The 27,399-nt window shown below is 37.9% G+C and overlaps 1 protein-coding gene across 11 annotated transcripts in view; it reads left to right on the top strand.

Annotated features, from left to right (window-relative positions):
* SHANK2 (SH3 and multiple ankyrin repeat domains 2) overlaps positions 1-27,399 on the top strand; it is a 369,360-nt gene that overhangs the window by 197,182 nt on the left and 144,779 nt on the right. For all 11 annotated transcript variants that reach the window (XM_054067527.1, XM_054067524.1, XM_054067526.1 and 8 more), the window contains 2 exons: positions 6,240-6,315; positions 26,303-26,385. In XM_054067527.1, coding sequence (XP_053923502.1) covers positions 6,240-6,315; positions 26,303-26,385 — 159 coding nt within the window. The remainder of the gene's footprint in view (positions 1-6,239; positions 6,316-26,302; positions 26,386-27,399) is intronic.

The following is a 27,399-nucleotide window of genomic DNA, read 5'->3' as shown; positions in this document are numbered from 1 at the left end:
CCTCACCACCCTCACAGGAAAAAATTTCTTCCTAATATCGAATCTAAATTTCCCCTCTTTCAGCTTAAAGCTGTTCCCCTTCATCCTATCCCTACACTCTTGATAAGGAGCCCCTCTCCATCTTTCCTGTAGGTCCCCTTTCAGTACTGGAAGGCTGCCATAAGGTCTTCCTGGAGCTTTCTCTTCTTTAGGCTGAACAATTCAACTCTCTCAGCCTGTCCTCTTGTGGGAGGACCGGAGGAGAGATCAAGACAGGAGAACAGAGAGCTCTCGGATCATGTTTTGTGGCCTTCTCTTGACTTGCTCTAACAGATCTGTGTCTTTCCTTTGCCAAGGACTCTGACTGAACACATGACTCCAGGTGAGGTCTCATAAGAGCAGAGTAGAGTGGCAGAATCACCTCCCTCTCCCCGCTGGGTGCAGTTCTTTTGGTGCAGCCCAGGGTATGGTTGGCTTTCTGGGCTGCAAGCACACCTTCTCAGCTCATGTTGAGCTTCTCATCCACCAGCATCCCCTAGGAACAAAGAATTTTAGACTGCTTTCCTCAGCTTTGCGTAAATTTTGGTCTAACCCTCAACATAAGTAGTTGTGAAAACATTTTTCCCACAGGAAAGAAGATGTTGCACAGTGAAAGCCTTTGCCTCTGACAACTGCTGGGTATTGCTTTCCATCAGACACATGCAGGGTGCTGTACCTGAAGCTCTTTTAGCAAAGAACATCTGTAACGATCTACTGCATTAGTGAAACATCTCTCAGAGGTGTCAGTGGAGAAGAGGGAAGAAAGAAAAGGTTCATGTTCTAGAATGGTGCTGAATTGTTGAATTTATTGTGTGCAATTGAAGAGCAAAGGCAAGGTCTCTGGCTCTGACTTTTGCATATTACTATTTTTTTGTATGTTTGGGTTGCAAAAGCATTTATTAATGTGCAGACTTACTTCTTCATGCTGGAAATTGGCTTAGAACAGACTGAAACCCCTTCTGAAATTCTGCTGGCGTATCAAGTGCAATAACTAGTTTGGAGTAGCGATATAAGGTGACTTTACCTTTAACAATCGGTGGTGTTCAGAAGATATCTGCAGCTCTGTGTTATCTCTCCAATGCCATGAATAAATTACACCGTTACACTTTTATTTCTTTTGTTCATCCTATGGACCTGTCGATCCTTCTAAAACCCTCCCAGAGTGCTGGCAAGCAGTCTGACAACATACTTGCTGGCAGAGCAACCCCTCACAGTTTCCTAGGAAACACAGCCGCCGAAATACCCTGTGAAGAGCAGGAGGAGGAATAAAAGGAACGAAGACAGTTGCTTTGGGATTTTTACCCCTTGATTCTTTACTCTTCCAAAGAATATCAAATATGTAAGCAATCTACTACGAATAATAGCATCAGTGTGGTAATTGGGTTGTCTGTTGTAACGTGCCTACAATAGTTATGTGCTAATCATTCAAGAAACAGAGCAAGAATGGCATTACCTATCTTGTGAATTAGAGCTCAAATTTTATTTCTTGCTTTTCATGTCAGTGAATTTTCAGCTTTTGATAATGTCTGCAGGCACTGTTGGAGTCCTGTGGTCAGTTATGAGGCTAACACAGTGAAGCTACAGGGAAATCATATACATATTTCTCGGTTGAGGAAAGCCATCACTCATCCTAAGGTGGAAGAGAAAAGGAGAACATTTTTTTTCACCTGCATGTTGTCAGTGTTCACCTTTCTATAAACCCTATAAATTACATTCTGTCATGGCAGAGTTTGAGTCTGTTGGTTGCTGCAACAATAATTCTTATAAAGAAAAAGTGAGGGCTTTGTTATTTGTATTAGAACTATTTCACAGTGCAAGTAGCTTATTTCTACTGCATTTCCTTGGGTGCAGAACAGACAAAGAAAAAACGTGCCACATGATTTTGTTCCTTGTAGGCTCTTCTATGGCTTTCATCATCCTAGAACTCCTATTGCTCCTAGATGGCATATCAATTTACAGAATCGTAGGATGGTTTGTTTGGAAGAGACCTTAAAGATCATCCAGTTCCAACCCCCTGCCATGGGCAGGGCTCCTCCCACTGGATCAGGTTGCTCAGAACCTCATCCAACCTGGCCTTGAAAATCTCCAGGAATGGGGCTTCCATGACTTTTCTGGACAACCTGTGCCAGTGCCTCACCACCCTCACAGGAGAACATTTTTCTTCCTAAGTTCTCATCTCAACCTCTCTTCTTTCAGCTTAAAAGCATTCTCCCTCATCCTATCCTTGCACTTCCTGATAGAGAGCCCCTCCTCATCTTTCCCACAGGCTGCCTGTAAGTGCTTGAAGGCTGCTCTAAGGTCTCCCTGGAGCCTTCTCTTCTCTAGGTTGAACAAGCCACCCATCTTTTCTCAGCTTTTCTTGCATGGGAGGTGCTCCAGCCTCATCTTTGTGGCTCTCCTCTGGACTCGCTCTAGCAGATCTAAAGAATTCTGTAGGTGAAGGCTCTGTAAATGGTAAGGTTATTAGTCTTAGGTGGTCCTAACTTGCTCCAAAGCACTCTGATTAAAAGTGCTGGTCTTCAGAAAACCTGGGGACATAAAAATGGGTAAAAATCTTGCAAAACCGGGGACTAGCTCACTCGGTGCTATTATACCTATAATAGTGCTGTTAAGCTTTATGTTATTTGAATTCACGAAAAAAGCATTTGTTAAATAAAATTGCCTCTTTGTTCTTTGTATTCTTTAGTCAAATTAGAGAACAGAACCTTTAAGTGGGGCTTTTTTTTTTTCGGTATCCAGTCAGTATGGCTGCAGATTCCTGATTCTTCCCCTCCTTTTGGATGTCTGCACTTATCCTGCGTAATAGGACAGGCAGGATCTGAGTCAGAGGTTAGGGAAAGAGGATAATTAACTTCCACAGCAACCTGGGAAACATACTGCTTAACCTTGAGTCCAGGGATTTCTAAGGCTAATGGTTTCCCAAATAATCTCTGTGAATGCGATTGCACACAAAGAATTGGGGGAAAGTAGAGGGATGGGAGAATCAGGGAGCAGATACAAGCTGCAGCTGAGGAATGCTGGCTTTGCAATACTAAGTAGCTGAACAAAGCTATCTGTCTTACTGTGCCTTTCCGTTCCTCCCACCCACTTTGTATTCGTTAATAGCACTGAAATACCATGCTATAGAAAACAGTTTCTGCAGAAGAAACATCTGGCTCCTTAAGGCTCAAGCAGTGACTTTTATGATCTCCAAAATATTTTTCATCATACTTGGTGCTTTTAATTATTTATAACTGAATTCTGAAAACAGGCCAGTGGTAAACTGTAAGCAGGATCTCTGTTTATGTTTTTCTCTATTCTGATTATGTATCTTGATATTAATCTGATTTTTAAGATGGTGTGAAAAAGAATGTTGCTCGGTGGGGAATAGAGTGCTATTCATGCAGGTCACTGTATTCCAGATCACAGCAGGGCATTGGGTCTTACAGCTGAATTTGTAAACTTAGCAACAAAGGCATGATCCATGAAATTCAGTGAAGCCCTTACAGCACGTTAAGAGACATAGTCATATAGTGAGCTACTTCAAAACCAAATCTCTTTGAGCAGCTGTCACGTAGCCTTGGGTAGCATTGCTGCTCACTACCTTTACAGCTCCTGTTCTGTGAAAGGCAGTGTGTTGTCCTCCAGCCCTGCAGCCAGAGTGCTGGGTGAGTGAGCTTTGGTTGTGTCTAGGTATGTACTAGTCCTGGAGCAAGTTATGTCTTTATAAAGTGTTCTAGAAAGACAGGGGGTTAAAGGCAGTAGGAGCTGGAACCTGGGGTGAAGGTAAGGCTTCCTTGTCAGTAACTATATGTTGTAGTTGAATGACAAAAGGACAACTTAATCCTGTACAAAACCATCAAGTAGCAGTCATATTATAACAGCAATTTTCTTCCTCTTTGGCCATCCCGTTGGAAGGAGGCTGACTAGTCTCCACAAAATTTATATAAATGTATATATTTATGATTTTCCTTAGTCCTGCTTTTCTTGTATTTTGCAAATTACTGCACCGCTATGAAGAAATAACTTGCTTACTCTTAGCCAGCTGCAACTTGCACCTGCATTTTCAGCCGTAATTCCTCTGTGTTATGTAGACATTTGTATTTATTTCCCCAGCTGGGGGCACAATGCAGTTATGTGTCAGCTGCACTGGTTAAAGCAAGGAAAGATGCATTTTGTCAACCCAAAGTCTACCTGCCCCTACTTTCTTCTGCAGTGTGCTCCTTGGCCATGTTTAAAGCCTGTCATACTGCACTGATGTATTTTTTTTTGCTCTGAAGACTAGCAGTTGGCTGTCTGGCAGCACTACCTCTCACAGTAATTTTTAACATCCTTAAAAGTTGTGACATAGACATGGTGTACCTTGAGGGCTATGTCTGGCTTAGAGAGCTAATGAGTTTGTCTGGATGGAGCCAGGCTGTCCTTCAATGAAAAATTCCTCAGCCATGCAGATGAGAATTTCATGGTCACAAGTTAAACCAGAAACTTTTCAATTTGATTTTTGATGTCTGTTAGCCTAACTTAATGTGATTGCACTGGAGAACCAAACTATATTTAAGCAAGACTTTTTCCTGTCTCAAAAACTACAGGTTCTGCTTAAGTATCTTGATTGAAGAACCTACATAAAACCAGGCTGCACTAAAATAAAATTGTGGTAAAGGCTAAGACTCAGAAAATGATTCTTTTGAACAATTATTGTAATACATAAAGTTACCAAAGAAGGTTCCTTGCTTTTTTGTTAAAGTTTTACTTAATTTGAATACTTCTTTGGAATTAAGCTTGTGTGTTTTCTTGTCATTCTGAAGAAGAATATGACAATGGATTACCTACTTCCTCTACAATCTGTTTTTCCTTCCCCAGAAGCGTAATTTTTTTATATATATATATATACTTACATATACACACACACACATATACATAGTGATAGTCTTTCAGTGAAAGCCTTCATGATTATACTCTTCACTGTACAAATTGAAGCAACCAAGAACTGGAGTAGCTTCTTCATCTTTCCCACATGCCGGATTTATTGGTGCTCCTGTTGGTACCCACTGAAAGAAAATAAATGTGAGAGCATCTTTCCAGTCTTAGTGGAAGAGAGGTATTTAGCTCTGTCTATCGTTTTATAGATATGGTTCTAAACAAAGCACTTTAACTGTTATACTCATGCTAAAACAGAGTTAATATTGGTGAATTGTAGAAATACTTGTAAACCTGAAGTTCGTAGTCCTCTGGGTTGATTTAATGCTGCAACTACTAGATGTGGGAGCTGGTTTGCTGGGGTGAATGTTTTTTCTTAAGAAAAGGCATAAATGTAACTCTTTTTATGTATTTGAGGTTTTAAAAGCCTTGTTTTGTAGATATGATGTTGTATTTTATTCCTTTGTTCTTCGTGTTTCCCAGATATAGGGTTTCTTTGAGTTTTTTGTGTTGTGTTGTTTGCGTTTGCAATGGCAGTACAAGTTTCATAGCACTATTTCCTGTGAGACTTGATTGATGGCAATGAATGTGGGCAGCTACATTTCCCTCTACCTCATTCTCTGTATGCATAATAAAATTATAGCAGTAACGCTGGTTTTGTCTGCGTGTTTGTAAATTTAAACAAAATATACTGTTTTACATTCTTTTGCCTATTTTTTCAGCCTTTCAAATATGTGTTTCTTTATTTTTTTCTTTCTTCTTGTATTTTTCTTCTTAGTCCAAACTATAAAAGGACCAAAGATTGGAGTTGAAAGGTTTTTGCCGCTGAGAATGTGGATGGAACTATAAAACCTGTCAATTATGCACGATATATAAGAAGTTCTCCTTATTTACTTGATGTGTATGATATGATAAAAGAAACTCTCAAGTTTCTCTCAAAGTAAAAAAATTTTTTCAAAATGCCATGAAATCATGTTAATTCACTGTAAAGAAACATAAGGAAATGCTTCCTTACTGTGAGGATGACTGAGCACTGGAATAAGTTGCTCCTGGAGGTTGTGGAGTCTCCTGCCTTAGGGATATTAAAAAGCTGTCAGGAAACAGTCCTGAGCTGCTGGCTGTAGGTGGACCTGTTTGAAAAGGGGGGTAGGACGAGGTGACATCTAGAGGTCTCTTCTGTCCTCAATCATTCTGTGAGTCTGTGAAGTACTGTAAATTTTCTTTTATTGACATATTGCAGAAAATGTACTTTGAAATTGCAAATTGAAAAGCAGTTGATTAAGAAATACAGGGGTATTATTAGAAGTTCTCTTTTCTTTGTGCAGAAACACGAACAGATAGAACAAAGAAGCTGTTTAGACACTACACAGTTGGATCCTATGACAGCTTTGATGCTTCAAGGTAAGAATTTTTCTTTTTGCTTGCAATCTGTTTACAAAATCTTTCTGGGTTTTATTTAATTGTTGCATTTGGTTTAGACTTTTGAAGGCAAGAGGGAAGCAGATTACTAAGCAGAGCTTCTCAAGATATCATTCTACATCTAAATTGTTTTTTATCACAGCTTACTTTTTTCACATGGGATGTGTCTACAAAAATAGTCAGTAATGAAGTAATGAATATCACTTTTTTTTTTCATAAGTGCTGGAAGAGATAAGCATTTCATGGAAGCGCTGTGCTCCTTCTGCTTCTACAGTCAAGGACCACTTAAGTTGTTGGATACTTCACGAGACCAGGCCTTTTATATCTGTTCACAGAATCATACTTGCTGACAAGAAAACCAAAATAAAATGTGATTTGTTGTTCTGAAAAATATCTTTTGATCCTAAGTAGAAATTAGGCTGTGAGTAGTGAGGAATTTAGAAATTAGATTATTTATTTGCAGTTTCTGCTGAGGAGTCATGATTTTTAAGCAGTTTCTTGTCTCGCATGCATTGGACGTTCACCCAACTTCTGTTAGTAAGGATGATTTAAAGCACAGAACCTCAGTTAGCTGTTGGTGTCTTTTGAGAAAATTATGGTGGCATACTGGAATCATTATGCTTTTCTTTTGATTGTCTACTTCCAGCTTGGGGAATTTTACTTTTCAAGAATAACACGGTTTTTGTCAGAGGTGAATTCTGAACCATATGAGGCAATGATGGCAGAGTTTCGTGTAACACGCTTTATTTTAAAAATAGAAAGAAAATGTAACTGTTGGTTTTACTATGTGATCTTAATCCTTGTTCTGACGGTCATGCATAGTTTCTACATCAATTAAATAATTTGGAGATGGAGGATGAAGTTCATGTCAGCTGAAGTAGTTTGGATACCCAAGATGTCTTTCTGTGTTCCTGACAGTCGATGTGCAGAGCTCTGAAAGCTTGTAAATATTTAAAAATATGTAAATATTTAAAAAAAATGTAAATCTGCAGTCCCTTGATTTTTTTATTTGAAAGGGTGTTGCAATGTTTGCTGAAGAGGGAAGGTTTGGTGACACAGTGGAAAGAAGAACAGGCTTGTGGTTTTGGGCTACAATCATCCTCTCTTGGAGGCTATCTTCCTCTTGTTATGTATGGTGTACTGTAGGGTATCAGCTCTTGCTGCTGTGACATAGGAATAGAGAAACTCCATGTCAACGGCTTATGTATTCCCCTGACATGATTAGCTGAGTTACTAGAGCTTTGCATTGTTGGACAACGATGTATTGGACTGGGTGGTCTAGTAATGATAAAGTTGTCAAGAGAAGCTGTTAGTCTGTACTGTGAAACACATAACTGTTCTGTAGAACAACCTAACAGGTTACTGGTTACATTTCCAGTGAGCAGAGTTGACATTTTACAAGATTCTTTGAGTGATCATTATTCTATAAAATTCATAGCCTTGTCTCTACATGTCGGTGTTAATGGATAGGGTTGTTTCTGTAAAGCTAGAAGGTGTGGCCGCAACATGTTGCTTCAGAAATACCAAATAGTCCCACTTGGACTGCTACTTTCTAGCAAAAGATTTGTCATTTGAAAATGTCAGTTCCATCAAAATCTTTTTTTTTCCCCTTGGAGTAGGGTGCTATTGATTCTAAAGCATATGGAATTTTCGTTGTCCTTTTCCCAAGAAAATTCATGTCCATTATTGGGAGAGAATAATGCTGTCTGCCTTCTGGAATAGGTAATACTCAATTGTTTAGAGAGGTTACTTTGAAAGCAGGAGACCAAAAGATACATTCAGACCAAGGGCTTGAACCTCATCTTATGAACGTGTGTCTTTTAACCAGTGAGCTGATGGGAGTGAGTGGATTATGCTCCACAGTTTGAAAAGTCATGGAAAGTATGTAAGATGTTTGAGGGGAAAGAAGGAATGCTTTTTCGTTTATTTTGGGGGGTTTAGGGTGTTTTATTTTCCCTCTTAAGGTATTATGCTTGTATAGTGTAACACCAAAACACTCAAAAATTAAACTTCATTAGCTGATTCAGGCCTACAAATGAGCACAAAAGTTTGTCAGATAAAGTGATAACTTTCGTACACCCGTATTATTGAGAAACTAGGTATGAAATACGTCTGCAGTTGTTCCTGATTTTCGCATTGATTTCTGTTAATTGTCTGAGCACTAAGAGGGAAAGCAAGAGTTCTTCTGGCAGCTTTTAAGTAAAGCAGAGTTTTGAAGAAACTCAAGGACAGTTTCCAGAGAATCTGAAACCCCATGGACTCATTTTGAAGAGTAATAATGGCAGTCCAGCAGAACAAGTGGAAACTGAGTGGGAAAGGTAGGAGAGGATTGAATTAATAGGAAATTCTAAGAAATACAGTGGAAAAGTAGACTTGCTTAACACACTTCTAAGTCGAGATAAGCACAGTAATTTTAGAATTTTTGTAAAGTAACAGCAGAAAAACTAAAAAAAAAAAAACAAACAAACAAAACAAGTTTTCATGTCCAAGTTTCCAAACCTAGTTAATTGCTGGAAAGGAAAAAACTCATTAACTCGTTTCTCTGAGGAGCATAGCATAACTTACTGTAATGACGTATTCATAGAGAAAATATACCATGATGAAAGGTGAACTTCCTTTTTCATTCTTTACAAACACTATATGGTGTGAAAAGCCATTCTGATACTTTTTTCCTGAACAAAATAGAGTTCAAGGACTTGCTGTACTAAAACTGCAATAGCACAGCAAGTTGCATTTCAGATACTTGACTGAGGCTACAAATCAGCTTTTTATACATCTAAGTGGTGATTTTACCGGTGCTTACGTATTGCTGGTAAAGAACAAGAATTTGCATTTAAGAGATTAGTATGTCTTGTTAGTATGTACAGATTTAGTACCTAGCATGAGCTTCTTCAGGGAGAGGAATTGTTAAAAGAGGCAAACAAGATGTCAAACTAACGGCAGTTCTCGATGCTTCCAAATTTGTACTGCTTTCATTGCTTTCTCTGTTGTCATTTCCTATCAAAGTAAGGGAAGAATACAGTAAAGCAGATTGAACTGCTTGCAGCTAAATTTTAATAAACATTTGTCAGAAGGCAATTGTGCCTATGTACTAAGAAGAGCTTTGAAACCAACGTATTAACAAAACCAATCCTGTTCCTTTCTGGAGATGATGGGGAGGAGAGAGGGGAAGTGTCTGCTCCCTTCTCCTTTTCTTTCCCCCTCCCAAAGGGCAAAAATTGCTGAGTAGAAACACTCTGTTCAGAAATCTACATTAATGGGCTTATTCACATGCAGGAAAATACATTGTACATGGTATTTTTCATCTTTAGGAAAATTTGCAGCTTGAGTAATGGAGGTTCATTAAATCCTATTTCAGCTTGGCGTAAGAGATCAGTTTTCCATACGTTAATACTTAAGGAAAATGGGTAGTGTACTTATATGTGGAAAGGCAATGAGACTTGCTTGCCAGTACAAATAGTCATTAAACGTCATACAAATAAAATATTTGAAACTACCAAGCCTAATGTATTATCTGCTTTAAATGCTGATGGGATACATTAATTCTGTTATGCAAAAATGATGCCGTCTCTCGCAGCTGTCAGGCACTGCTACTGCTGACATTCCTTTACTATTTATTAAAACTTCGGAGAACTAATTTCTTTCAATCATTTTCCTTTAATCTGATGCAGATGGACAAATGTTGAAGGGAAGGATGGGTTTTGTTGCAATGGTACACATGAGAGAGGATTACGTTTCTTGTCCTTACAGGATCTCTTATTGGACAAGCAGGAGTAAATATGTGCCCCTGGACTTTTGACCCAGGCTGCAGCTCCAGAGGCTGAGGTGGCAAGTGGGGTGGGTAAAGTTTCTTTCTGTGTCCCCAAGATGGACCAAGCAGGCAGCAACCGTAGTGTCAGACCCCAAGAAAAGCCTTGGGCCTGAGGCTGTACTTGCTTGACGTGCCTTAGAGCCACAGAGAGGAGGAAAAATCATAGAATAGAATTGCAGAATGATCTGGATTGGAAGAGACCTTTAAAGGTCATCCAGTCCAACTTCCCTGCAATGAGCAAGGACATCTTCAACTTGGTCAGGTTGCTCAGACCTGTGTCCAACCTGACCTTGAATGTTTCCAGGGATGGGGCATCAACCACCTCTCTAGAAAATCTGTACCAGTGTTTCAACACCCTCACTGTAAAAAATGTCTTCCTTATATCCAGTCTAAATCTACCCTCTTTTAGCTTAAAACCACTACCCCTTGTCTTAAAGGGCAGATACACCAACACTGTTGCCAGGATATATTGTAAGGCTGCTTTGACATGGAGTTTTGTCTTCCCTGTCTTTGTTGTCAGCAGTGATCAAGGCAACTTGGAGATGTTTTTGAGGCCTGCAGCAGGGAGGGATCCCATTGAGTTTGTTAGGAAAAATGATTGTTTGGGTCAGTCTTGTCTAGGCTGGATGGTCAGTATTGTGACCAGCAAAGCAAAAGCTTTCACAGTTTTATAAATATTCTTCAGAAGCCTAGTTAGACTTCAGGAATATCTTTAATTCAAAGAAAACTATTTGTAGGCCTTAAGTTGGTTATTTCATTGAGGTTGCACAGAAATAATTGCTAAAGTGTGTAATGGATGTTGGAATTTAAAAGAATACATTATTTTTTGAAGTACTAAAAATCAAGGTGAATATTTAGAAATTATTATTCTTTATCTGCTTTTTAAGTGAGGAAATTAATTATCTCAAGACAGGACTGTGAATTTTTCAGTCAGGAAAAACAGAAGACAAAATTATCAGATTAAAATCTGTGGAATTATTCAGTTGTTTAATATAAAATGTAAAATGTTAGCACCTTTTTAAATGTGATGTGACTGATGATAAGATGGTTACTGAGTTTTCATAGTCTGGTGGCATAAATAATATGAGCAATTTTGGTACTGTGTAAAGATTATAAACTTATTTGATTGAAAACATGATCCAGTTGCCTTCATGGATTTGGAAACCTTAGAACACAACAGTGGAAACTTTTACTCCTTCATTTATTGCATCATCTCCCTCCCAACAGAACAGTGAAACAGCAAAAGTCAATAGCATAATTGAATGCCAACTTCAATGCAATTATGAAGCATGCGATGTAAATGTGAGGTTTCTTACCTCTTCGGTGTTTTCTTTCTCCACAACAATTGACTTTCACATCTCTTTTTTTTTCCTAACCACTTTAACTAGTAGTAATCACTGCATGGGAGAAGTTTTCTTGGTGTCTTTTCTTGACAGCCTGTGGCTACAGGAGTATTAAGAAGTTCACGGGAGAGGATGTAATAATAAATAACCTTTTTAGAAGGCTTGTTGCCACAAAGTTAACAACAGGACCAAATTGATTTGCCTTCTGGTTTTAGTTCTGTTCTTCTGGATGATGAAAAAGAGGAAAATTGGATTGTGTAGTCTAGGAGGTATGTGTAAGAAAGCTTAATTAAAAGCTTAATTCACTAACCCCAGCGTCCTTATTTGGAGTCAAGTGGCAGCATCAACGTTTCCTGAGCATGGAAGCTGACAGAAGCAACTCCTTCAAAAGCCAATTTACATACAAACACATAACTGAAAAGCGCGATTCTACTCAGCTGTATATTCCAGCAATTTGCTGTGATGTTGTCATCTGCACTGCCAGAGAGAGCAGTATAAGCTTTAATCCTAGACAGCTCAGAGACTCCTTGGCACATCTGCAGCTTTGTACTGCTGTAATTCATCATGCTGTGAAGTGCTTTTTATTTATTTATTTTTTTAACTTGCAGAATCCACCAAAGACTTAAGTCTTTGTCCCAAAGTTGTGCTGCGTCTTTGTAGTTTAAACATTAGATGTGTTACAGAGAAATTAAATTTTTATTTACAACTGTTTTAGTGGAAGCTCTCAATTTGATGCAGAAGTGCTCCAGTTTGATACCTGGTTTCGTGTGGATATTTTACGTAAATATATTGTCTTCCTTCTGGGGGAAAAAAAAGCAATTACTCATCACTTTAAATTTATATTTTAAATGTATGATAACCTTTTGAAGAATTCTGGTCATTGGTGGCCAAGAAGGCCAGTGGCATCTTGGCCTGTATTGGAAACAGCATGGCCAGCAAGTCCAGGGAGGTGATTCTACCCCTGTAACTCGGCACTGGTGAGAAAACACCTTGAATCCTGTGTTCAGTTCTGGGCCACTCACCACAAGAAGGATGTTGAGGCTCTGGAGCGTGTCCAGAGAAGAGCAAAGAAGCTGATGAAGAGGCTGGAGAACAAGTCTTACGAGGAGCGGCTGAGGGAACTGGGGTTCTTTAGCCTGGAGAAGAGGAGGCTGAGGGGAGATCTTATCACTGCCTACAACTACCTGAAAGGAGGTTGTGGAGAGATGGGTGTTGGCCTCTTCTCCCAAGTGACAGGTGATAGGGCAAGGGGGAATGGCCTCAAGCTGCACCACGGGAGGTTCAGATTGGACATTAGGAAAAGTTTCTTCACTAAAAGCTTCATCAAGCCCTGGCAGAGGCTGCCCAGGGAGGTGGTAGAGTCTCCATCCCTGGAGGTGTTTAAAACATGGGTAGATGCGGTACTTAAGGATATGGTTTAGTAGCAGATAGGTATGGTTGGACTTGATAATCTCAGAGGTCTTTTCCAACTTGGTGATTCTATGTTTGCAAGCTGTGAGACATGCAACAGGGAGCTAAGGGACTTTTTCCTGGATATGGCATAGCAGTGGTCCCCTTTCCCTGTTGCGGTGAATCGAGCATATGTACTTGCTGAGGGCTGCTTGCTTGCGTACAGCCATCAGCAGCAAACTGTTACATGCAGGCAAAAGGTTCTTTACACAAATCAAGCGCATGTATAAGAGCTGTTATTATATTTTTATATCCTGCTTGCCACATTTTCATGTTGGTTCTGTCTAGGCCTGCAGAGCAGTGAGGGAGACACTGAGAGAAGTATCATTATGTAGAGAATGGACCTTTCTCTGTCGACACAACTAACTTTTTTTTGGTTTTCTGTTGGATGACACCAGTTCCACTGTACCGATGTTTTCTCTTAAGTTTTTGCTGTTCAATTGATCTCTAGCAGAACTGGAGCAAGCATGTTAAAATGGATGCTGTTCATTCTTAAAAATAACTTTATTAATTGTGTTCCTTTATTCTGGACTGATACATTAATAATAAGAAGTTGAAAGTGATTTTACAGTTCTCTTTAGCTTGCAGGCATCAGTTTTACACATAATCCTTGGTTTGCTTTTCTCTGGTGGAAAGAAGTAAGAACAGCAGTATTTTAACTTTTTTTGCATATATTCATAGCTCAGTTTTTGTCCAGGAGATAGTAGGAATAATATCTGAGTATGCTTCCAGTTGTAATGTATATCTAATGTAATGCTTACAATATGATGCCTCTTTTGAATTAATTCATTCACTGTGAGTACAGTAGTCTGACAGCACTGAACTGCTTTTAGTGTGTGAGGCAGAGAGATGGAATGAGCTCATTTTTAACACCTTGTGCCTCATTAACTTGAAGAATGTAATTTAATACAATTTGGAAAATTACATATATGTTTAATCAATAGTTAAGGCATTGTAGATTTTGTGGAACAGGTGGAGATATAAAATGTGAAGTTCCTCATTTACAGTTATTTAATTTCTAATGAAAATGGTTTTACTTGCTAATAAACAACTTTGAACTTTGCCTCCCCTGCTGTTGTGTGCTGCCACAACGGAGCTTTTCATTGCAGTGACTATAGAAAATACTTAAAGTAATTCCTGAAACAGCAGTCAAAAAGTGTGTGTGTGTTTGTATCTGAACTGTAGTATTTCGTCATTGAAATCTGTAGTATAATTGCATGAAGATGCACTTTTCAAGGTCTAATACACTTAAAGGAAGATGCAAAACTATACAACGAGTGGTAAGAGTTTCTGTGAACTTGTAAGTGCATTTTGAAGTTGTTTGCTGCTTTGATAGTGAAGTTTGTTTAAAGCACTTCAGTAAGATCCTGATTTTAGCAACTGAGGGTTTGCAAGTAGTGATTAAAATTTGTAAGTTGTTTTCTAGGCTAGATGTTTGCTTTAATTTTCAGGGGTAAGGCACTAGCAAAGAAAGTCCAACAGCTTCTAGGGCCAAGGCTGAAAAAAAATATATAGCTCTTCTCAACTTTCAAATTAAAATGCCCCTTCTAAAAAGATTTAAGCATCCAACTCTAGCGCTAGTGAAAACCTAACTATGTAGCTATGGGTACAGAAGGTCCTGATTGCAAGCGCCATGATTTGATGGATGTGCCATTTCCTGCACAGCAACTGATGCTCTCAAGCTCAACGGTATTTTCTCTGCAACTCCTCCAACCGGATGCTGGAGGACAGGATGGATTTAAATGTCAGAATTGAAAGCAGCAGCCTGTGTCCTGTGCTTGGGGAGGAGTAAAGTTTTCTGAATTAAAATAGAGAAAAGGAAAAAAGAATGGAAATGACAGAAGGTTGAGGACAGCAAGAAAAGATCGTGAGGATGTGATACCAGGTTAGTTAGAATTGAGAGCCGCGTATTTAGATGCAAGTATAGAGCAAAGGGAAACAGGAGATTAAAATGTTTGTTTTCCAGGGAAAAGGAATAAGTTTATGGTGATTAGTGTTTTACATTCCTGTCTCCTAGCCTCCTCTGCGATGACTTAGCTTCCTCTCTGTGACCTTTAATTCCCTGCCCCGCTACACCTTTGGCTGCCTTCCTCTCACCTAATCACTAGATGAGCAAAAGCCAACATATGGTGCCTCTGATTGCAAGTGATGCATTTTTAAGTTTTGGCAGGCCAAAAGGAACAAATAACTGTTAAGCTCACACTGTGGGCTTTCCTCCAATGGGAGCAACGCTTTAAAGCACTTTTCTTTTCTCACCTCTTTTCTTAATCTCAAACGAAGTAACTATTGAGAAGGCAGAAACGGATAGATTTTCATGCTCTAAGTAATGTTGGTCTCTTTCATTGTGTAAAACATAAGGTTGATAGGAGGAGGATGTCTTGTTTTGTCTTGGGATGAATAGATGTGCTGGAGTTGTGTTTCTTTATCAATTGGGTGGAGTCACACCCTACAAAAAGGGACTTGCTAAAGAGCAAGCAATAGCCAGTGTGAGCACGTTCACCAGCAATAAAGAGGTTCGGGGCTTGAGTAGCATGTGTGTTAGACTGCTTCATCTTAAACCTGTACCTGGCATTTCAGATGAATGCCAAGAACCTGGTGGATAAAGCAATTCTCTAGCCAGGTCTATTGAAAGTATTATTCTTTCACTGAGCCAAGAGACAGATGCTAGCTCTGTCCTCAGAGGTTTTGGCATGCAGGTGGGGATGGTAGAGTTGAATGATTGGCAGATAATCCAATTGAATAGCTGGTGATATTGCTGGGGGGGCTGCTTTCTCTGACATAGAATTTTGTCTTGTATTCTGGAGAAATAATGCCTAACGAAGGCTTAGTTTAGACTGAAATGGATCAACAAAAGATTTGATGGCAAAATTCCTAAAAGAAGAACAATGAATGTTAAGTTAAACGTGCACTAGAAGAGACTGCTACCTGTGTATCTTCTAATTTATCTGGGTTTTAAATTAAAAAATAAAATGTTGGACACAGGTAACAGGTCTCAGAATTGGAAGTTTGATATTAGAATTGAAAACCAGGGCTGATGTTGAGTAGCTGATTGTGTGAGCCTTTAAACAAGCATTTCCAAAGACTGATAGTGTAGCATTGTTAGATTTAGTTTTGTAGAACAGTTGTAGCTATAGCAGAAGTGGTTTATACCTCTACTGTGAGCACTTCAGGTATGATACACTCTGAAACACATTTAAAAGCTAGTGACTCAATTCACTTGAAAGGATAATGCGAAATTTTTTACCCTGTCTCCAGTACTTACAAAATAAAAGGTTTCGTATTTCTAGAAATCATGCGTGAATGCAACCGATAACTGGACATCAAAAGAAAAGAGGGCAATAGGGAGAGATTCCCACTCAACATTGACTTAATTAAGAAAAGCAACTGCCAATTTAAATAAAGCAGAGTACAGCTACCAGCTGATGAAGAGAGAAAAGTCAATGATTTATAACTGCGACCAAAGTTGTGGGCTAAACTGTCCATGCTTTAATAAAGTTGCTGATAATTATGATAATGTTAGGATGGACGTTTCTCCAGCTGTTTCACAGAGAAGTAAACAAAATTTGGTGTAGGCTTAAAATACCTCAAGGGCTTAGTGTCATTAGAGAAATGGAGGGAGCTGAGAATATATTTCAGAAACAAGGTAGAGGTGCCACCTCCTTTTTGATGTTAATGAGACTGTAACATAATATGGTGATTGATCAGGATTTTTAAAGGAACATGAGAAAAAGAATTTATTTTAAGTAAAATCCTAGAAAATCTAAGTTTCTCTATATCGTGTTTTAAAAGCTCTTGGAGAAGAAAAAGTGGGAAAAAGCTCTTAGAAAAACTTTTCTCCATATTTTTGTCAATATATCACTTGTTTGGAGACAGAACTTGAAACTTAGTTGTAATGTGCCTTATACTAAGGTGTGAGAAAATTGTATTGAAATTTTAGCACTGATGATGATTTCTGTACAATGTAGAATTTTAAGTGAAATACTTTCATCTGTAAAGCTGAAATAAACTGTCAGGCTTACTCTGACTTCTTGTGATTAGAGCTGTATTTTGTTTCCAAGGAATGGAGGACAGGAGGACTAATTCCTCCTGCTCATCATAGCAAACAGAGTGTGATGGAAACCCTGAGGGATCCCTTAAAACTAATTTGAAACCTGTGGTTATCACCAGTTGTGAAATCACCAGTCTCTTTCCTATATTTCATAATTTATTTATGTTCAGCCTTTAGTATATTTAGACTCTCTAAGTGGCTGAGCAAATCAAGTTACTCTACCAAAATGTATAGTGAGCTTAATAATTGTTATAAAGACCTGTAATGTCAAACTTCTTCCTCAAAGGGCTTGTAACACATTTAAAAAGTGTTAATAAAACACATTTTTGTTTTCCTTAGTGAAAGTGTGACTAAAATGTGTTACAGAAATCCCAGTTGAGACAAAACTATACAAGGGGAAGAGAACACGGTGTACCATATTTTTCCAATAAGACAAGGAGAAAGTAGTGCAGTGTGGCTGGGGGCTGATGGAGTACTCTGGGGAAGCACCAAATGCGCTTGTCCGTCTCCTACACCCTTCTCTGCTTTTGGCACGGACAGGCTGTTGGGTTCCATGGACCAACACATGTCCATCCCAGCATGATTGCTCATACGTTCCAGTGGTCTCTAAAAAGTGAAGGAAAATATTCAAAGTCCTGTCAAACATATGCCAACTCCAAAATCAACAAAGAGATTGATTAGAAAGCTTTATGAGCTAATTTAGATGCCGCATCAGCTGAAGACAATCTTTATTGTTATGTATAGTTATGTTTTCATAGCCTCATACCATTATCTTAGATCTGGGTTTCCTTTCCTGGTTCTACCTCTGTTACTTGTTCTTTTCAGTAGCCTTGAACATGTTCTTTTCCTTGTTACTGTGGTTGTCTGTGATAATACTGACAACATTTAGCAAAAACGTTTGGAAAACTGTTGATAAAAACCTATATAGAAAAGCAGCATTGTTATTATTAGCTATTATTATTATTCCCTTTTGAACACATACTTTATGTGTTAAGGTGCTTAGGGAGAAAATTCCTGTATGTGTGTGGTTTGGTGGCAATAGCCGAGGCTGGAACTGCAGCTGGTTCGGGCTAGAAAAACACAAACCTAAAAAATAAGGTGAATAAATATGCTAGTTGCCTAAACATATGTTTGTGTTTGCATAGTCTGTTTGTTCAAAGCTTATAGTATGAACGATGAATATTAATATTTTCATAGTGCAAGCTTAGATTGCTCAAATGCTTGGTAATTACAAGTGAAAATTGCTACAAAGTGTCAGGTATAAGTGGAGTGTGCTGTAGCCCAAAATACTAATGTGATTGATGGAATTTCTGTATGAAACGGCTTGAAGGACTCTGCGTTATAACTCTTATGTTCTATGCTAGAAGGACACCTGCCTGAATGTTTCATGTTTAGCTTCTGCTTTGTTATTTGTTGTACTTTAAATGACTGTTTATTTTGAAAATACAGACAAAATTAAGAGAGAAGAATGAAGCTTTTCTGTTTTAAATTCTCACTTCATAGCTTTCTTCACCCCACTATGCTTTTTTGTTTTCTCCCCACCAGTGTAGATGCAAGACAATAATAGCATTTCTCTTAAAGAAGACTATATATACTCATTGTAGCATGGGTATGTATATAGTGTGTATATGTATTCATATATGGATATCCAGATATCCGTACATATGGGTACATAAGAATCCTATATATATATATTATATATATAGTGTGTGTGTGTATATATATAGGATCATAACCTTACCATTGACCATTTTTTTCCTTCATATCTGATCGTGAGATCTCTGTATAATGTAAAATCAGACTTTTACTGGATGGTTGATATTTCTAGGAAGATCTTTGACTACCTGTTCTGCTATATCAATATGTTACCTCAGTGGTTACAGTTTCAGCAACTTAAGGTGAAAACAGAAGGAAAAACAGAGGTAATACTAGCCAAATCAATTGACTTGGGTATTCACAGAATCATGGAATTATAGAATAGTTTGTGTTGGAAGGGACATTAAAGACCATCCATTTCCAAACCCCTGCCATTGGCAGAGACACCTCCCACTGGATCTGCTCAAAGCTTCATCCAACCTGATCTTGAGCACTTCTAGGCATGGGGCAGTCACAACTTCTCTGTGTTCCAGTGTCTCACCACCCTGGCAGGAAAATATTTCTTCCTAATATCTAATCTAAATATCCCCTCTTTCAGCTTAAAACAATTCCCCCTCATCCTATCACTGCACTCCCAGATAAAAAGTCCCTTCTCCAACAGGTCAAAGAATGCGATATTAAGTGTAATTAAAGCTGGAGAAAGAATGAACTGATATACATACATAGAGGGAGGAAGTTTCTACTTGGTTCTCCATAAAGAAATTGTATAACTTTGCTCTTGTGTCATAAAATTTACTGTTTCTCTTTTAAAACCTGCATTTCTTTGTAAAGTTTTCTAGCATAAATTCATTAACATATATAGCATTATTACTTATTTTTAACATAGATTGCTTTTTTGTGATTATGGTTAATCTTTTGGGCAACTCTGTCAATCACAGGACTGGAAAAAGTAGCACAATCTTTCTGTCTTCCTAATTCTTATTGAATCATTTCATTGCTGATATTAGTGGTTTGGGTAACTAAGTGAATATCTGTTCATTTTTTTCCAAAGGTATCAAATATTCAAAATCCAATAGATGGCTTGTTTACTGAATTCTGTAGAAACAGTGTTGATACAGGAGAGCTGAAAGACAAATACCTGACTATGGGAAGTACATAGGAGTATTGGAATAGTCTCTCTTCTTTTGCCATACCTTTTCTTGACCTGACTGTAGCCAGCTGAGAAAGACATGGCTATGTTGAGTTAGCCATTCAGCTGTGAAGGAAACGTACAGTTGGCTGAGAAGAAATTAGAGTACGTCCTTTGTATAGCAATTTGAAGTTACTTGCCTTGAGGACACCTGTGATGCTGGAATCCATAGTTAATATTAAGCATTTTATTCAACACCGCGTGTCCATTTGCAGCCATGATTTTGTAACTGGTTTTTGAGGAAGTAGTTAAATGGCTTGGAGTCACTGTTGTTGTGAATTCCTGATGAAATAATGCTTGTTCTCCAGTGTAACTACTCTGAATACGCTGAAGAGTATTTTGAGAACTGTATTAGCAAAGGATAGGCAGCCCTGATACCTCCAACTGTAACCTCTAATTCAGTTTTAACAGTAAATGTTAAATGTAAATGTAGGGGAGTGAGACTTCTGGATCATGATAATGAAAGCATAGTTTTGTGAAGCAGCTCAACTTCAGCCTAATTCCACTTTATGTGTAGTAGCTTCATGGAATAAAATGTAGGCCTGTGCACCAATACCCTCTCTGAAGAAACAAGAAAACACTTGCATCTGTGAGTTCCTACAAATGATTCTGATGTTTCGGGAGCAAGAAGGAGAAAGGAGAAAGTCAAACAAAGAGTGCAAAGAAAGGAAATGATGTTTTTAATTTACGCTATTGTGATAATCTCTTGGCCTCAGATATTGAACAGCAGAAAGAACGACCTTGCATTTTTAGTTCTTCTGTGCGATTCTATTCATTCCTTCTGTCGTATTTTATTTATTGTACCACCATTATATCTCTTGGACTTCTGTCTCCAGCCATCTGATAAGGAGTTCATTGACTTAAAGTTAACTTTCTCCAGTTATGTGACTGAAATTATATTGGCAGGATTGATCAGGTGTACAGAGCAAGTTCTGTGCATGTGTTGTTGACATGAGACACGACAAAATATGTAATTGTATTTTTACTGAATATCTCATTTAAGAGTATATAGAACTTACAGAAGGCATTGCTAGAAGATGGGAGTAAGCAGTTGAAAAAAGCAAAATGTAGGAAATAAAAAGCTGTTCTGAAAATGCTAAAACATGTTTCATAAAAATAGCTGGAAATAATTATTGATTTTTTTTTAAGATATTATAGTGAGAAACTACGAATATATTCTATCAAAGACAGCAGCACTGGTTTGTGAATTATTCATTAGCATAATAGCCTGTTATTGTTCAAAGCTATATCATATATTTACTGAGCAAGCACATTCTTAAGGAAAGTTGCATTGCAGTGTAGCGTAAGGCATCATCACGCGAGAAAATCTCTCCAAGTGATGGCAACATATTACAGAGATGGTATTATGAGATTTGAATATAGGGTTGACTACAACTTGTTCTTCCTGTTTGGGTTGTAAATGAGTTACGTAGGTACTGTCTGTGTATTCTCCTATTTGCTGTGTAAAGAACCATGCTCACTGGTGTACCTAATGCCTCTTGAACTAGAGAATGCTGTTCACATGTTAGGCAAGATCTGTGAAGGCTCTTCTGTATGACCTACATCTGGATAGTCAATGTCTGGGAAACTTGAACAATAGCAAACAGAGCCTTCATTAATCTTGGAGGCCTTAGCTACTAGGTTTAGCCATTTTTCCTGGAGTCATTTCAGCAGATGACTATAAATAATAAGGTTGACCCCTTCCAGCAATGACAGTAAAATTTTTCTGCTGAAAGTCTCTTGTCTCTTACAAGATTTGCTGTAGACATCATTTCCATTTTATATGGTATCAGTTCAAGTAACTTCCCAAAAAAAGAGAAATATTCAGAGAGAATATTCTTTATGTGCTTTTAGCTGGGATTGACTATTGGAACATGCAGTAAAGAGCTCCCCTTCAATAGATTTCCCGAATGCCGTCCTATGGGCTTGAACGCAGCCACTAAAAATTTACTATCTTAGCCTGAAAGGAATTAGTGTAACTGCTTTCATTTATTGTGTATATACATTGTATATAAATTTATGGAAGGGTTGAGATATTGTTTAATTGCATCTGTCAAAGTATAAAAAGGGCATTTCCTTTACTGTTGGGCTGGTACTTGAACCTTCTAATATGTGAATTCAGTAGATCTTTCAAAAAAATTGATATTGCAAGTGTGCTGAGGAGAGGACATAAAAAAAGACCTAATGAAGAGGTTTGGATTTACTTGGCCAACTGATGGTATCTGAACTTGGAGAGAATAACTTCTCATTCAAGAAGAGAGCAAGCCGTCTGTCTGAAGGGTTTGTGGGTTGAGAAGGCTGTTTGTATGGTTGTGACTCTGGTTTGAATTTCTTGTGTGATCTCTTAACTTTTTTTGCCTCGGCGGGTTGCAGTCTGGTTTGTTAATTCTGAAAAGTTAGAGTTATATTATATTTCTAGGGGACGCATGATTGCAAAGAATCAGGAAAACCATTCTTATTTAAATAAAGGTCTTTATGAAGGATTTTACCATTCTCCTTCCTTCCTCAAGTTTTGTCTTAATGGGCTTTTAGCAAAGTAGAAATTCTTGCTGTCTTGAAAAGTCTACACAAATGATGGTTGTTACATTGAACATAACAGTGCTCAGTTCAAATCTCAGGTATCTTTCTTACCACGGGTAGATCTTTTTATTTCTTTTTGTCATTAGTAAGTCTGTAAAATTACAGGAATTCTAACTGCAAGTCTTGACCCTTACAGTATTAGAGAAGCTACATGAACTGATGAACAAGTATGGGTTTTTTATATTTAGTGTTTGAATAAAGCAAAATTGATTTTAGATTGACCTTTTTTTTGTCCGGAAATTTTTATATTTAAGATTGTATTTCATACAGGAATATTCTGCACTTGATAGGATGTATTTTACATTTAACTTTAGCTGCATTGGTTCCTGGGCTTGTATAGCCCAAAGTCAAAGTAATGTATGCCCTATTTAAGTAATGAGCTATTGATTTTAGAATTACTCATTTTATTACCATAATATGGAAGTGGTAATATTCTGAACTCATCTCTGAAATGGACACTGTTTAATATCAGTTTGGGATGGGATAGAAAAAGAATTTAAGGATTTTCCCTATGGAAATATAGCATCTCATAGATAGCAGGGACTGTTGAGCTCACGTAAAGCCATGCATTGTGTTTGAAGCGTCTGTGAAGAAATGCCTCTTCTTGCTTGAGCACAGACCTGTGAACAGGCTCATAACATAATGTCACTTTTATTTGTCATTAGTGGCTATAGCCAATATGCATTCCATTACTGAGTATTTACAACACCTTCAGGAAATGCTGCCAAGAAGGCTCGTTGTGAGAAATTTTGACCTACTTTTACACTTGGCACCGCTTTGCCTGCCAGAACCAAGTAGACTGTGGACCTTCAGCATGTCTTTAGTGAAGAGGTCCAGTCTGACGTTGAGATAAGAGAACCCTGTCATGGCAAAGCAAACAAAAAGCAATATTGGAAATAGTCAGAATTTAAACTTCTTTTCTCTCCTCCTTCTCCCTTCTCTCGGAGATATGGAGTTCACTGAGAGAAGGGGTGAGGAGGTTGCAAGTTTGGTTCATTTGTGTGTGCATCTTTGTTTTCCATCCTTTTCCTGCTGCTAGTTTTAGCTCTGCAGCACTGTGATGAGTGAAGAGATTCAATTTGCTTTCTATGATTGCTTTAAACAGCTTTAAACTGTTCATGCCATGAGATGATTGCAGGTCCTCTTCTCCTAGCGCGTAAATGAGAAGAAATGCCTGCACATCTGATTTTTTCTCAAACCTAAATTTTTGCTTTACAGGCTGTGATGGAGTTTTTCTCATGTAGTACATGACTGAAATGGTATATTAGTAAGCTGTATTTGTCAAATAATAAAGATCAGCTTATACATTTTGTTACCAAAAACTCATGTTGCATTTCTCCTTCCTTTCTCTTTCCTCTCCTCTTGCATTGTAAAACACGGAACTTTGTAAAATTTTGGCAATTTAGTATTCCTACTTTCAATGTCTGAGTTGAGGTATAAAATGGGGTAGTTTATGCAATAAATGTGTTGTAGGTTAAAGGAAAACCATAGATGCTTTTTGTAATTTTAATCCATGCAGTCACAGACCTCTGCATTAGAACAAAGCGAAGAGAACTTGAAAATGCCTGTTCCTTTCATTAGCTGTCTATGAAAGTATCCTAGATGCCTTATTATCAGGTGTAAATGCCTAATGTTGATCAGGTGAATTGATCCTGAGTTTTCTGAGCACTGCTTTTGGAACTTCAGCTTGTTAAGGAATGATGGTATGAATTGGTTTGGTTTTGTCAGCACAAATGAATTTAGGCAAGGTTTGATGAAGAACCTAGCTAACAGGCATCTGAAATCTTTGTATTAATGAATTGAGATCAGAGTGAGATTTGGGTAGGGGAGAGGGGGGTTAGTCTTTGAACCAACTTTCTATGATTTCTATGCTTTCTATGATTAGGTTTTTAAAAGTAGCCTTCTAACTTCTATTAAGCTGATTGTTTACAAGAAAACTTGTAGAAAATAGGTTTTATTGATTCGACAGAGTATTAAGGCTGGAGACAGCTTTACTGTTGACTGATGATAAGTATGGAGCCCCACCTTGAAAATGTGAGTGGTGAAATGAAAAAAAATAAGCTGGTACTCTTCGGTTCAGTCAGTTTCTGTAACATTAGGACATTGATGAAGGAATTCATTGTGACTGTACAGGCTCTGAGGGTTACAGATTCCATCCAACTCCAATATCCCTGAACAGGAGTGTGTTTGGCTTTCTTGAGAAATAGGTATTTCCTTATTACATCCTTTCGCTAGGAATGGTATTAATTATCTGAGGAGGTAATGTCTGAACGATACAGTAAATAATAGTAAGTCGAGAGACAAGCGTTCCAAAGCTGTTGATACCTATGGAGATCATCTGCTAAGACAGTCACCATTGTGGTAGTTTTCATCCGTGTGTTATTCCATTCAGTGGTGTTTAAATACTTTGGAAGACATAATTACCTCATCATGTCAGCAGTTACATGAAGTTGCATCCCTCAGTTAGAGTTGATAAGTCACCAAAATGGTAGTCTGTGATACATGAAAGATCTGGAGTTTGGAGGCTGTCCATTGGTCTCCTGATATCATCATCCTTGTCTTTGTTTAGAGCTTTAAATAAAAAGGTCACACCAATTTTTCTTTAATTAGTTTCCTCCTCCCTTTTCGGATTATTAACGGCACTGACGCAGATCCGATCTTATTGTATTGAATGCTTTAGTGACTGGAGTATGTACAAAACCAGTGGTGAAGGAGAGTTGGCTAGTAAAAAATTCAGAAAAGAAAATAAAACTTGTTCATACTTCTTTCTGCCTTAACTAGTTTTGTAGATATTTTAAAGCCAACCTAGCAACGTGTTTTGCAGTGCTTAGAATTTGTGAATACTTAACCCCTGACACTGTCTTTGTTCAGAAGAATGTCTTGCAACTTGTGCTCTGTAATGGTTTTGTACAAAAAAAACCCATTAAAAACTAGATATTTTTCCTGTTTTTTAACTTGGAGCTTATTGTTAGTAACCTAATGTTTAACAAAAGGCATTAAACAACTTAAAGGTTTTACAGATCATTCTTTGTATATGAAAGGTGTCATTTTAATGTGAACTTTATGTATTTTCTTAATCTACCATCTACTTTTTTCTTAGCCAATGACAGTAAGATTCCTAAGGCTACTTTCTCTTTAAGGACATACTGCTTACATAAATAGTCCTTTACAGCATCTCCTTGTTTTATAATACTAATTGTTTATCAGAAGACGGGAGATATTCCTTAGAAATGTGTTTTCCTGATTGTGCATGCCTTGTTACTATTTCAATTATGCAGATTCTTGATGCTGTGGAAATTTGTGCTTGATGACGCCAAGGCAGCTGCACGTTGTTAGCATTGTAGGCTGTCAGATGATCATGTGGGATTCTTGCAGCATGCAACATTCAATAGGATTGAAAAAGGGCTTTTGATGCAAGGCATAGCTTTCGGAATATATTTGTGCCTTTTAGTTAGCTAATATAAAATCATAATTTATTATCTTTAAATTTAAAATGCTGCCTCATTTTTCTTCTGGTTGGTTTCATTTTGGCTTCACTAGAAGATGCATCTGGTACATCCACGATTGAGGAGTTTATTAATGATACCGTGGTTCAGTTCACTTACTTTTTTTCCTTTTAGAGTCCTAGCTAGCCCACAGATTACATGATCACATGTTCATTCAGTCATTCATATAGAACACAAACCACCATGCATGATTTCTTCTTCTTTCTGTTTCCTCTCTGCCTTTTTTATTCCCTTTAAGTTGCTTTGTCATGTTCTCTTTTATCATCAAGCTCAGTCTTTGTCTTCCTCTCGCTACTATTTGTTCTATATTTTCCCATGCTTGGTTACTGCAATATTATTTGATTAACGGGCTGTGATGATGATGAACCTGCACACTGGAGGAGCAGCTACTACAGTGGTGATGAAGGGATGTAATAATGGTCGCTATCCTCGGAATTCTCTCTACAGTGACTGCATAATAGAAGAAAAGGCAGTGGTCCTGCAGAAAAAAGACAATGAAGGATTTGGATTTGTGCTCAGAGGGGCAAAAGGTATGTGCTTCTGTGTGTGTGTGTGTGAGATGTGCACTGGCATGAAGAAATTTATACATCTCTGAATATAAGCAAGAATTATTCTTGGTGCACTTGGTTGCTAGACAACAGGATTCTCTGTATGCTATACTACTCAGACAGATTTTAGTGGCTTCTGTCTGAAGCAGTTTGCATTTTTACATAGGAGAAGCACTGTATAATTGTTTTGGGGGGTTAAAGTTTTGTCTGTATTTTTATTGTGTCAGTATATGTAAAATTTTGTCGTTAATCTGTTTTGCTATGCAGTTTACCTAACTATGGGAAACCTGCTTTCCTTATAAAACCTGCTTCTTTATTTTAAATGTCAGTCTGTTTAAATAGGTCTGTGAATAGAAATAGACAAGAGAGTGATGTTTTGTTTAAAATAGGTGTGGATCTTCTGCAAGGTGACATTGGTGCAGTTTTAGTATGAAAATATGATCTTTTTTTATATATTCAGAAGCTGCACGTATGTTGCATGGCCTGTAGTGTGCTCATTTTAAAAGCTGTTCATATGTTAAATTGCATGTTACTTTTCTGTAGGCTAATGCCTATAATAATGGCATTCTTAAGAGTTAAAAAAAGCATTCTATTTAATGCTTTGCTTTTTAACTTTCAGTCCAGTTTGCTCCTTTTGTATTTAAAAAAAATATGTATGATGGTATGTCCCATCTCTTGCTCCCCCTCATTTTACGTGGGTTCTCCCTTGCCTTGCTTGAGCATGAAAATTATTCCCTTTCTTCATTCTTGGGACATCATTTTTGCTCTCCTTGTTCCCTCACCTCTAAATCAGTGCCACCATAAATTTTCAGTCTTGTAAAGGCTTTTCTAATTTTAGCTGAATAAAGATTTGTGGACTTCTGCTAGGAAAGCCAATAGTGCAATCTTTTAGCTAACGCACTGGCATGAGTTCCCTGTGCACCGAGCAGAGGTTACTCCCTCTCTGTGAGCCCAACAATCATTCCCAAATTTTCTCCAGAGCAGTGAGGGCACCTC

Source organism: Cuculus canorus, chromosome 5 (genome assembly GCF_017976375.1).
Source record: "Cuculus canorus isolate bCucCan1 chromosome 5, bCucCan1.pri, whole genome shotgun sequence".
In the NCBI taxonomy this organism is placed as follows: Eukaryota; Metazoa; Chordata; class Aves; order Cuculiformes; family Cuculidae; genus Cuculus; species Cuculus canorus.
This window is presented reverse-complemented; position numbering and strand designations above follow the sequence as displayed.